Genomic DNA, 13,446 nt, shown 5'->3' with positions numbered 1-13,446 from the left:
AATAGTAGATGTTATTATATGTAAATACATTTTGCTAAAACCAAATAGTGAATAAGAAAATAAATTGCTAGTTCACTTTGGGTGGTAACTAATTTGGCTGTCCACAGAGTAAATTATCCCTGACCATAATCAGATGATTTTGACAAAGAGAAACCCCATTACTTTCTATGAGCCCCCTCATGAGGGGGACCATGTATTAATCATCTTGTTATCTAGACAGTGTTTCCCATGTTATGTGTACTTTATAAATGTTTGTGAAAGGAAAGGCTAAAGGAATGAATGAAATACAGGAAGGAAGGGAGGAAGGAGGAAGAGGATGTAGAGCTATAATTGGCATTAACTTTAGTGAGGTTTTAAATTCTGTCCCTGTAGCTTTTTAGACATTGTCTGTTAGTTGGTAGACTGGCTGGTCCACAGGCCCTGACTGGAAAGAGATGATCAATAATGGGTTGGATGTATTGCACTCTTGCTGGAAGGGTCTTTCCCAGGGTCACTGTTATCTGGCATCCATCAGGGTCAGGGATGATGGAAAGCAGGCACTGATTTGAGCAGAGTTGTTAACACTTTGAAAGATAGTGATGAGAATTCAAAGTGACCTTGACAAATGGGAAGAGTGGTCCCTCCAAAACTGGATGAAGCTCTGGAGACAGAAATGAATGAACTTGATCAAAGAAATGGGCAGGTGGAGGAGGAGGCATGATTGCTGAGGCTCCAAGTTCATAGCAAATGTACCAGCCACTGCAGGCTGGACATCATGATAATAATTTCCCTCCCAGTTGAGCAATGTTTCACAGCTGAGTGATTGCAGAACCCTGGGAGACAGACCTTCTTAGCCCCACTTTACAGATGAGAGAACAGTTAACGTTCCAGAGTTGATAACTGTAAATTTGGGAATAATAAACATATGACAATATGTTTATATTGTACATAGTACAGCAAAAATAGGTAACATTTTTGAACTCTTACTCTGTGTCAGGCACTAAGCCACATGCTCATATAGATTGTTTCACCTCATGTTTATAGCAACCCTATGAAGTATGTACTGCCATTGCCTCATTTAGAAGAGGAAACCAAGGCACAGCGAGGTTAACTAATTTGCCCGTGAGTCATATGACTGATAAAGGGTGGAAATAGGACTTGAGTCAGGCAATCTGACTCAGAACCTACTTCAGCAATTGAAATTTATTGAGTGCTTAATAGAGTGTGGGTCCTAAATAAATTCACTGATTCCTCACAACCAACCACTCTATGAGGTAGATGACAGTATTTCCAGTTTGCAGGTGAGGAAACTGAAAGTCAGGATGATTGGATTATCTGCCCATGATTACATAGTTAGTAATTGGCAGAGTCCACGTTTCCAACCACTACGCTATATTCATATCCCTCATTAAAGGGAAGAAATACCTATTAAACTCTTACCATGCAACATGTACTTAGAATTATTCTCAACCAAACAAGCCCTTGTTATCATTCTTATTTGGATCTTGAGGAAGCTGAGACTCAGAGAAATTAAGTGTTGTTCCTCAATCAAGTTCAAACAGTTGCTAAATGATAGAACCAAGATCCCTAGCCAAATGTTTCTGGCTTCAAGGTATGGACTCCTTGCTACCATGTCACCGCCATGTTTCTTAATTTCACAGAGCTTGACCAAAATGGTTTTAGTACCTACTGACCCCACCTGAAATTATAATCGATAATCGTAACTGCTGCTTGGACAATATTTAAGGTATCACAGTGCTTTTCATGACTATCTTGGTTAATTCTCACAATAGTCTTTTAAAGTAGTTATGACTGTCTCTACCTTAGTCATGAAAAAACTGAGACTTAGAGATATGACACATCAGCTTCTGAATGGCAGAGCCTAGATTAGAAAAGAAATCTCAAGGAAAAGAATTTTTTCCACTATCACACTGTCTGTCATCTTTGATGTGGCCTGCTGTCTTTGATAGGGCTGCAGAATGCTACTGCTGTTTTTTGTTAGCAAAGCATCAACTTAAGTCATTTCGTATGAGGTCTTTGCAAAGCCCTTTCAATAAGGCCAAGAATCATAGCAGTTTAACTTGCTATTCTATGCAGGATTTCCATTACAGCATCCCTGATAGAGGAGGTCTGATCAGACTCCTTGAGATTCTCTAACTGATAGAAAGCATTCTACCTCATGTTGCAGTTTGAGGGACCCAGGGCTCAGAAGCTGAAACAAATGTGTCAAGTCCCATCCACATGAGCCACAGAAGGGGTCTGGAGCAGACCACCACCAGCATGGTTCCAAAGGCATTTGTGAAATATCCATCTAAGCTCTGATACATTTGTCACTGTGTATGTCTGCTTGGCTGGAGGGAACCTGCAGAGAAATGGCATAGCATGGTCATCAGTAATATTAGGAATGGAGAGAAAGGGATGGATAGTGGATACTGAGGAGATGACTAATGAGATATGAGGGGGAGAGAAGGGAGAGACAGAATTTTTCCCAGGTTGTGATAATAAAGGCAACTGAGCTGAAAAAGAAAGAACCCTGGATTTTAACTTACTTTGCACATTTTTCACTTACTAGTGATATAACTTTTTTGCTTTGTTTCCTTCATCTGTAAAAATGAGAAAACTATGCCTACCTCACAGGATCATTGTCAGTGTTAGGAGAGGAGGCTTGATATGGAGCTTAGCACATAACAAATAGTCAACTATTTTCCACCTCTCTATGTCAAGCAAACTGGGAGGATGGTGGTGTCTCTATAGAGAAAGAATTCAGGAAGAAATGCTTGAAGGGTTTGGGGTGAGAAGGGCATGAATGCTATTGCTTGGAGGTGCCAGCTTCCCAGTGGAGATGCTCCACAGACATATGAAAATATGGGCAGGGATTCTGGAGAAGAAAGAGGCCTCTAAATGGAAATGTGGAGGTCACTCACATGATGATACAAGTTGGAGGAGTGGAAGAAGCAAGGGAAATGCAGCTCAATGCACATTCACGGTGCACCTACTGTGGGCCCAGCCTTGTGCTAGAAACAAAAAGTATCCCAGGGACAATAGGCCTAGGACTTGTACATTAAAGTTCATAGTCTGTAGAAGAGACAAATATATAATTGCAATTATTACAATAGGCATTTAAACAGGTATGTATATTTAGAGTCCTTTCTTTGCCCCCAGAGTCCCTATCATATTTCCAAATGTCTGAGGGGTGTCCTTACCACAAAGCTGGCACCTTCAGGCAAGCACATCCTGTCCTTCTCACCTCAATGTGTGCATGTGTACATGCATACACACTCATGTGTGTCTATGATAAAAATACAATTTAGAGAAAGGAGTAATTGACACCTCACAATCCACACCCAGCCTATCTATAAATTCCTTAAATTCTACTTTGAAAATACATCCCAAATCTATCATATTCTTACATGTCCATTCTTTAATCCTTGCTTGGACATCAGCAATGCCCCTAACTGTTCTTCCTGAGTCCACTCCTGCTCCTCTAATCTGTGCTCTACATGGCAGTAGAATGATCTGCTGACCCACTGATTAGACCAAGCACTGCCCTGTTGATGACTCTGCAGTGGTTTCTCTGCCACTGCAGATACAGTCCATACTTTTTACTATGACCAGCAAGACCCTCTGAGGCCTCTTGGCCTCTTCCAATCTCAGTTTCTGCTATTATTCCCTTATCCCAAGGCTTCTGCCACACATGCCTTCTTTCCCTTCACAAAAACACCATGCTCCTTCTTCAGAGAGGGCCTTAGTATAAGCTGTTCACTCACCCAGAACACCTTCACCCTTGTCTTTGGCATCTCCTTATCCTTTGGATCTCATCTCAGTTTGCATTTTGCTTCCTCAAAGAGACTTTCCCAGATCATCCCAAACTAAGTGACTATCTTCCCTCATCCCCTGCAGTTAGTCTCTATTTCTACAACCTGTTCATTTTCTGCATGGCTCTTATCGCAATTTGCAATTACACATTGATCAATTAATTCACACATTACTAAGCCCCTACTCTATTCTAGGAAATGAATATGCAGAATGAATAATACAAAAATGATTGGAATGAACATTCTAGAAAGAGGAGACTGACAATAAACAAATAAGTATATGAGCATGGTGGCTACTGATTTGCTGAGAATTAAAATAGGGTGATATAACAAAGAGAAACTTGACTACATAATCAGGAAAGTTCTCTCTGAAAAGGTGACACTTAAGTAGAGATCCGAATGATAAGAACACTGGTCTACAAACATCAGAGGAAAGGGTGGTTCTGGCAAAGAAGACAGCTAATACGAAGACTCTAGACTCAAGTAAGATTGGAATGTTAGAGAGTTAAGGGAACAACAATGACGGTGACCATGAAACAACAACAAAGAAAAAGAAAAGAAGAGCCCACCTTGCTCTTGAGGTAGCCAGGTGAGAGAGAACCGTAGCTTGGACAAGTGACACAGAAATAGAGGGAGAACAGGTGACGCATATGCTTTAGAAGTAAAGTCAACATAGCTTGCTGATGGGGGCAGGAAGTAAAAGAGGACCAAGGATGACATCTGGACTTCAGCTGTTTATTTTGTTTCCTCCACTGGATTGAGAGCTTTGCAAGAAGGGGTATCATACTGATTTTGTTCTTTTCACACGTGTTACAAACTCAATGGACTTGGTTGAATGAATGAATGTATAAACAAAAGAAACTGTGGGAGAAGGAGTGGAGCAATATCAGAGCAGGTTTCACAGAGGTGGGGATGACCCTATAAGGTTCATAAGGATGAGTTGAAGTTTGTCGGTTGACAAGACAGGGAAGAGCATTGGGGAATGAGAGAACAGCATGTGCAAAGGAGGCTGGAAACATCCAACTGAACAGAACAAGGGCACTGAAGTACTCAACCTGTCCAACATGTATTGGTAGCTCTGTAACCAGAGATGTCAGAATGGGGAATACACTATTTCTCTTTTGTATATCTTAATACAAAGACAAATAATGAGAGTTCCAAAGAAGGAATGAAGGAGGGAAAAATATCTAAATCCAGAAATTTAAGCCTCAAACCGTACTGATAACTGCAGAAGGTAGAAAGCTGTCAGTCGCAGCCCTCCAGGAAATGTTAGGATCCCATTGAAGCCTAATATCACCTCCCTAACATCCAACACTTCCCTTGATTTTTGATGCATGGTTTCATGCTGTCTTTTGGGGAGAAGCTTTTGATCTAAAGGGCACATTAGAAGAAAACAGCCTCATGCATCCTCTGGGATGAACCCAGAGAGGATCTGAGCAAACGCAAGGACAAAAGATTCCCCCAGAGCAAACCAGTGAGTATGTTCACTTAAATCATTCCATGTCAAGCTCAGCCCTTTGCAGACATGAATGTTCACCACACAGGATGTCTCTTAGAAACAAGCACTTAATAGAATATAAATTAACAGCTTATAGATCAAAGCTACAGAGAGAGAAAAAGACAGTGACAAAGAGGAAATAGAAAAGGGGGAGAGAGAGACAGAGAGAAAGGTACCTAGAAAGAAATGCAATGAGACAGAGGGAAAGAGAATAAGACAGAGAGAAAACTATTAGGTTGGTGCAAAAGTTGTGCTTTTTAATGGCAAAAATTTCTATTACTTTTGCACCAGCCCAATATAGCAAACCTCAAAATGGAGAAAGGGGGTGTGTGATTCTGTTTGCAGAAGGGATAGAAGGTAGATATTTTGTTCTTTGCAGGTTAATATGTAAATGACATTCTGATTTATTAGCGGTCTCCAGCAGATGAGGTGATGATTAGCACATTTCCATATTTATAGAAAAGCAACACTAACTTTCCGGATTTATAGAAAATCAGCTCTTCACAAATAGCAAATTGTGCTGTTATCGACATATGGTTTTCTATAAACAGAGCTGAGGTAATTATCCCTGGGACAATTTGTCGGTGGGTTCCTTTTGAATATTAACCACATTGGAAGCCCATTTCAGTCTCACAGATTTTAAAGAGGAGGGGCCACCAGATACCCCAGGCAATTAATTAGTAATCCATCACCAAAGATGGAAGTCCAAATGAAAGGCCATACCACAACATGGTGGAAGACTAGAGGTCCAGGCCTCTGACCCCAGATTCTGGCAGGCCCGGGATAAGTAATTATCCTCTCTGATGAGCCACAGCATTTATGTAGCTAAAACTTGGATAACACCAATTTCTAAGTGGTGTCAAGAAAATTAAATGAGAATATGTGCAATAGCACCTGAAACCTAGTAGGAGTTAAACAAAGGTTAACTCTTTTTTCCCTTTCTCATGCTTTTGAATTATTCTAAAAAGAACCACTTGAGTAAAGTTTTTTAAATGCTTCTTTTACATTTTACATTTTTTACATCCATTGTAAGGCACTTATTTTGCATTATGATACAATACACATACACATGTTTTGCTTAACTGGAAAAGGTTTCCTGAAGTAATAATTTATCTTTAGTGCCTATAATCCACTATGATGTTTTCTGTTCTGTCCTTTGTTGTGGTTCAAAACTTTTCTTGTGATCCATACATTGATTTTGAGAACTACAATAGACCTGCAACATGTAGTTTGAAAAATACCGTAATGCAAGAGGGCAGGAATCATATTTAGATTTGTTCACCATCATATCCCTCGCAAAAACACATGATGGATATACTCAATAGAGCATTTGAATTATTTTTTAAATGAATATGTAGATGGATGAACTAATGAATGACTCTAGCCAAGAACCTGAATTAATGCTTCATCTCAAACTTCCTGTCTTGTTTTGAACACTCACTATGTATTAACCCCTGTGTTGAGTGCTAAACAGATAGAAAAGTGGCAGGCATGATAGTTGCTTTCAAATATCTTACTATCTGGATAAGGATAATACTAGTATTTGGAAAATTGTTTCTTTAAAGAATAACTAGTGTGGAATTTTATGTGTGTGCTGAAGAAGAAGAGCAGCCAGCCTGGGCTGGTGCAGTCGAGGAAACTTCTTAAAGCTGGGAATTTGAACTTGGCTTTGCAATATGGATAGATCTCTCATCCTTCCTCTCACTCATTAAACAGGTCAGTGGTTCTCAAACTGTAGTAGCATCAGAATCATCTGGCAAGCTTGTTAAAACACAGACAGCTGGCCCATTCCTAGTTTTTGATTTAGTTAGATTTGGGACGGAGACTGAGAATTTACATTTGTAACTAGTTCCAGGTGATGCTATGCTGACACTTGGGGCCCACCCTTTGAGAACTACTGTTCTCCTAGGTTGGAGTAACATCATTAATGTGATTGATGCTAAAAGTCTTTATATTTAGCCATTCAGAATATTAAGCAAGGAAGTGATATAATCAGATCTGTGAAGTAGAAAGATCCATCTGGTGGCAACTGTCGAGAATAGGTTGGAAGGGGTGAGCCCGCCTCCAGAGACCATTTAGGAGCTGATGATGCAGTAATAAGTGAGAGATGAGACCCCAGCCTACCTCCATAGGAGTAGAGATGGAGGACAGGGGAAGAACGAGAAAGAACTGAAGCACCTTAGAGATCTACTGGAGTGAAGGAAAAGGAGGAGTCTGAGATGAATCTAAGCTTCTAGCTTCACTTACTGACTGCATGGCAATTCCATTAACCAATAATACTACATTTAAAACAAGTTTTCACATTTTAAATAACCCCCCAATTATTTATTTTGTAAAAAGTAAACTATGACGCAATGGGAAGCACATAGTTTTAGGGAGCTAGACAGGTCTGAGCTCAAATCCTGTTTGTGGTATTTATTAGCAAGTCTCACTCCTATACATCTCAGTTCCCTGGGAATAATAATACTTATGCTATCCTATAGAGTTGTCCTAAAAACTAAATGAGATCACCCACGGCTCATAGTCAGTGCTTAGAAAACTTCAAACCATGACCTGGTGTCTGTGTTGACTACTGTGTGCATAGAGCTTCTGCTCTACTTACGAAGGGATTCCATTTTGTCTTTGTCAATCACCAGGATATATTCGTAAGTGCCACCCATGGATCCAGATGTGACGTAATGGGTGCCATAGTCATTGATGAACTTGGCATACATGCCATAATTGTACTGTTCTGGAAGCTCCATTAATGACTGCAGCATTCCTTCATCCAGCATAATGTTGTCCCTCCTCATCTTAAAATGGGCCGTCTGCACCTTTGTGAAGATTCTCATGAAAATATATTTCTGCCAACAAACACCGTTGAATAAAGCAAAAGAAGAAAGGGAACATACATTTTATCATTAGAAATAATGCAAAAGGTCAGCTTTTAGTAGCTGTGAGAAATATATATATATATAAGTATGTATATATAATATATAAATATACAGATATATAAATATATAGATAAACATGTATTTGTAAATATAAAAATATATAAATACATATACATATAAACGCACATACACGTAATGGAGTACTACTATATTTCACAAGCATATATTAGGCATCAATGTGTGCCAGACTCCCCCTCACCTCCGTATCTGTTCCCACTGCCTCTGCCCAGGTCAAGTTCTCATCAGCTCTCACCTACGTGAGCTACTACAATGTTTTCTTCATTGTGCTTCACCCTTCTGTTCCCAATCCATTCCCACCTCCACACTTCTCCCAGTGCTAATCAAAGTACTGCACTGTGAAACCTCCTTTGCTAATATTACATATCCATTAAAAATTGTGTTTAAGATATCTTTAATGAAATGCTGAAATGTCAATTAATTGAAGTTATTGGGCAACGATCTACAATGCCTATAGTAGCATGCATTACACTAGGTGCAGAGGACATAATCTTGAATTAGATAGGCTCCTGCCCTCATGGAGTTTACATTCCAGTAGTAACCTTGAACTAAGTAATAAAGAAAAGCAGGATCCTCATATAAAAAAAAAATAAGATCGCACTAGAAGAATTTTGGATTGGTTTTACGGAAAGATGGCCATCTATGGGCTTTACTTGCAGGCAATAGAAGCCTAGATTCAAAGTGATGATGAAAGTTTGAGAAGCCCAGATGCTTTTAGAGAAGTCCATATTAGCATGCTACAGACAACCCTCAGAACAATAGAGGACTTTGCCTTCAGCTCAATAGCTAATTCTTTGGCAAAGCTCTAGAACTTAATTTATGTTTGTTGTGTAAGTTCGTTTTTATAACTGTATTTTCATCATGCAAGATAATTTTTGAACTCCACCTGGATCCATCATCTTGGTATTAATGCTATTGAGAATTTTTAGTAAGCTTCTGATTAATTCAATAAATATTCCTCTGGCCATCTGATTACCTCTCTGGCCTCATCACTCTCTTTTTCTTTCCCACCGTGTTCTTCAGCTGGCTGAAGTACTTTCAATCCCAAGTTTTTGTGTGGCTTTCTCATCTCCAGGCCCTTGCGCATGCTGATTTCCATGCCTAGAGCACACTTCTACCAACTTCTGTCTCCCTTTGTCAGGACAATTTGCACTAATCTTTAGATCTAAGCTTAGATGAATGTTCTTTCCTCAAGGAAGCATTTTTTGACCCCTCAGGATAATAGGCACTTAATAGTGAATGTTTGCTAGAAAAATAAAATATTTTTTGTAGCATACCAGCCGTCCTATCTTTTTGGTAAAGAAAGGCTTGCTTTACGATTCTTCCAAGTGAAATTTAGAGGTCCCAGCTGTTTCTCTTAACACATTAGCATTCTATACATTTCCCTATATGCTCCAGGTAACCATGAAAAAGGGTGGTGGGAGGGGGGCAAAGTGATAAGAGTGCTAGTCTTATCATTCAATTTTATTCCCTTTGTGATAATTCCGTGTGCAAAAGTGTAATAAGAAAAACAAACCCGATTACCACTGATCAGACATTTCCAATTACACAAGCAAATTAAGGTTCAATTACTACTGTACTTTTTAATGCAATTAAGGTAATACGTGTTCAGTGTCTATTATGGAATGCCGTGAGACAGACATTACGTTTTAATACCTTATCATTATACTTGTTTAACTCATTCAAGAATGAAGCATCTTTTGACCCGGATACACCTACATCCACCGTAACAGGGATGCCAGTTAGGCCTACTCCAATGGTCACTCCAAGTGAGTCAAACTTGTCTTTTTTTACTTTAGAAAAAAGGTCATTTGCATTCTCATACAACTCTGAGGCGATTCCAGTATCTGCCAGGGCCTGAAAGGAAATGAATAGATGTTAGCTTTGTTCACATAGAGCCATTTCCCAACTCATATTTAATACTTAAATCTTTGCTTTGTAAAATATCTAAAATTTCAGATTATGGTAAGTAATCCTTTTATAAGGCTAACCTAGGCATTAGACTGATACTTATTAAAATATAGAAAACACAGCATTGTTAGTGTTTAGTGGTACTGATAAAATATTTACATGCCACATGTGCTTGCACACACACACACACATGCATGCACACGTGCACACACACGCAGATGATTCTGCTCAAATGCTATATTGCTTGGAACATGGATTTCTTTCTGGCTGGCTTATCCTTCCAGGAGGGAAGCCTGGCTGCTTGTGTTTGCAATAGTGAGATACAGAAAGCCACATCTGGGCGTGAGCCTGGGACGAAAGAAGCAAAGGAAACCTGCAGATTATGATTGTCTTAGGCAGTGGTATACTTTAGTGCTGCCCACAAACGTTTGGTTATTTCATTCCAGGCACATAATAGGATTGCATTTCTCTGCTGACTTGAACTGAGGCTTGGTCTTGGGCCTTGCTTGAGCCAATGAAGTAAGCCTTAGGAGCTTGCGAATAGTTTGCTCTCTAATCATGAGAGCATGTGTTGAAATGAAGCCCCCATTACCTTGAGGCCCTGAGTGTCTGTGATGGTCAGTTTCCTTCCTACCTTAGGATGGACAAGTAGCATAAGCAAGGCATTGTTGCTTTCAGCTGCTGAGATTTGAGAATTCTTTGTTCCTACAGCACTTAGTTCATCTTGCCTGTTACATAGGCCCAAGACCTTCCCTGAGATTAGGAACATGGTCTTATGTTTTCCACTTTGGTTTACCACTGGCCTGATAGAGGGCGGAGGTGGAAGTGGGGTTGGGGAAGCAATCTTCTTAAAAACAGACCTTATAAGCTTGGCCTTATTTTCTGTCTCTTTAGAGAAATTTGGGGAAGGGAGAATGTGACTAGATAATTGTTCAGAATCCTAGGATCCTACTCTCTCTCTGGAAAGTGTATAATTGATCCCCTCTTCTAAATGTTCTGTAGCTTGGACCTAGTTCCTACAGATCTAGGTTTGGATCTTGTCCCCACCACCAACTGCAGTAGAGTTGGATCCTGACGCTTTATCTCCTTGTGTTTCTTTTTCTTAATGTCTCAAATGGGGCAATGATAATATCTACCTCATTGTGTTGTGAGGATTAAATGGGAGAATTTGTGTGAAAGTAGAAGCTCTGACACATGGTAAGCATTCAATGATGTTTGCTGTATGGAGTTTTCACCCAAAGGATGAGGGGTGAAAGGAAATTAATGGCCATGAGTAGGCTCTTGATCATGAGCTCCAAGTGACCAAGAGACCACTGAATCTTAGGGATGGAGAGAGTCTTAGTGATGGAAGGCAATTGGCAAGCACTTTTGTAAAGAAGATCCCTTGCTTCACACAAAATCACATACAAAGAGCCAAGACATGAAAATGATCAGTGTGAGCTGCCTTTGGTGAAACAAAAACATAGGTCTCAGAATCCTGCTCATCTATGCCCTGTCCTGCCCTCCCCCCTACAGATGAGATAACTGGGCCCAAGGAGGGCAGTGAGTTAGCTGCTAACAGTCTTGTATATGATCTAACAGAGCCACAACTTGGAAATACATCTTCTGATTGGCAGCCCAGAGAATAGGGCCTCAGATGTATTTTATTGATTTGGAATGGAGCCAAGATTTAGCAGGTGGGTAGCCACATTTATGATCTGCTTCTCCACACCCTTTAACTCTAAGCGCGTGTGGGAATGGGTATGAAGGGGATGCCAGCCACCAGCAAACTTTATAGAAAACAAAAGCTTCCAGAGCCATGCATCTCCACCAATAGGCCTCTCCCTCTCTGCCAACCACACCACAAAGCCCTGAGAGCCTCCCTGTTCAGACTTACTTCAAAGTGGTATGTCAGGAAGTTGTAGGGTTTCCGAAAGTACTTCTCATCATCTCCGTAGTAGAGACGTTCACAGGTGGGGTCGTATCGAAGCTCCCTCCATTCCCCGTTGTATACTGTCTCACACTGGCCCCCGAAATACCTGGCATCATACACACTCAGAGCATCTTCCCCGGTCAGGATATTGTACCTACATTGAAAAAAGCAGCTTCTAAATAGCTAGTGGATGCTGGGCTTAATACCTGGGTGATGGTATGATCTGTGCAGCAAATCACCATGGCACACGTTTACCTGTGTGACAAGCCTGCACATCCTGCACATGTACCCCTGAATTTAAAATAAAAGTTGGAAATTTAAAAGAAAAAGAAAAAAGCAGCTTTTAGGAGAGAGAATTGGAAAGGCAAAGGTAGCATAAAATTTTGTCTTCTGAAAGATGTTGTAGCTGGTTCAAGTAATAGTTTCTCAATCTATGTTCTGTGGAGCCCTGGAGTTCCGTTAAGTAGCTTATGGGTGGGTCACTTAAGATTACACTTAGAGACTAAATGGGCTGGCCTGAGCCTTCAGTTTTCCTTTAACCAGATCATCTAGACAGCCCCATTTAGCATCTAGAATTGTACTCCCACATAGGAAGCACCCCTAAAGATTTGTTGAATAAGTTAGAGAAGAATATGCACAAATACCATGAATCCAAGGGCAGCAGCCATCCTGGGCCCACTGCCCATCTATGCCACATCTAGCTGTGTGACCTCAGCCATATCATTTAACCTCTCTGTGCCTCAGTTTAGTAATGTGTAAAAGCAGTTCTTCAATACTACTGCCCTCATAGAGATAAATGAGTTGAAACTTGTAAAGAAATCATAACTGTGTTCAGCATACATTAAGGACTGAATAAAAGTCATTGTGGTGGTACTTGATAGTATTAAGTATAATCGTTAGTATAAGGGCTCTGCTGCTAAAAAAAAAATAACTTTGAAATATTGGATTCAATTCACAGTGCTAAGGTCGAGAATTTAATCCCCAGTAAGGCCATTGTCTTTGAGGCAGCATGGGATGTTGGAGGGTGCACAGTTTAAAAGTCAGGGAGACTCCTGTTTAATTTCCAGCTCTGCTACTTACTGGTTGTGTGACTTTGAACTCTAGAATTGCCCTGCATTTTATTTTCCTCATTTAAAGAATAGACGTAATAATACCTACCTCTCATGGCTTTTCTGACGGCTGAGAATATGAAGCTAAACCAGCAATAAAGTACATATTAGGCATTCAACAAATTATACTTACTTTTCCCTTGCCCAATACTCTTCCAGAAATATTCCTCCATACTTCCCTTTCTAGAGTATTTAAAAATCATCTCCCCCGGCTCCATGTTTTAGGATATGGACAGTTTTACTGCATTCAGGTAAAATAATGTCAAGCAGG

At 40.1% G+C, this 13,446-nt stretch overlaps 1 protein-coding gene across 1 annotated transcript in view; it reads right to left on the bottom strand.

The window, feature by feature from the left end:
* C8A (complement C8 alpha chain) overlaps positions 1–13,446 on the bottom strand; it is a 63,183-nt gene that overhangs the window by 23,513 nt on the left and 26,224 nt on the right. The window contains exons 5-7 of the mRNA XM_017543993.2: positions 12,031–12,220; positions 9,900–10,100; positions 7,895–8,135 (exon numbers count right to left, since the gene is read on the bottom strand). Coding sequence (XP_017399482.1) covers positions 7,895–8,135; positions 9,900–10,100; positions 12,031–12,220 — 632 coding nt within the window. The remainder of the gene's footprint in view (positions 1–7,894; positions 8,136–9,899; positions 10,101–12,030; positions 12,221–13,446) is intronic.

This window comes from Cebus imitator, unplaced genomic scaffold (assembly GCF_001604975.1).
Source record: "Cebus imitator isolate Cc_AM_T3 unplaced genomic scaffold, Cebus_imitator-1.0 Scaffold163, whole genome shotgun sequence".
Classification (NCBI taxonomy): Eukaryota; Metazoa; Chordata; class Mammalia; order Primates; family Cebidae; genus Cebus; species Cebus imitator.
Note: the sequence above shows the minus strand (reverse complement) of the source record. Positions and strands in the feature narration are given on the sequence as shown.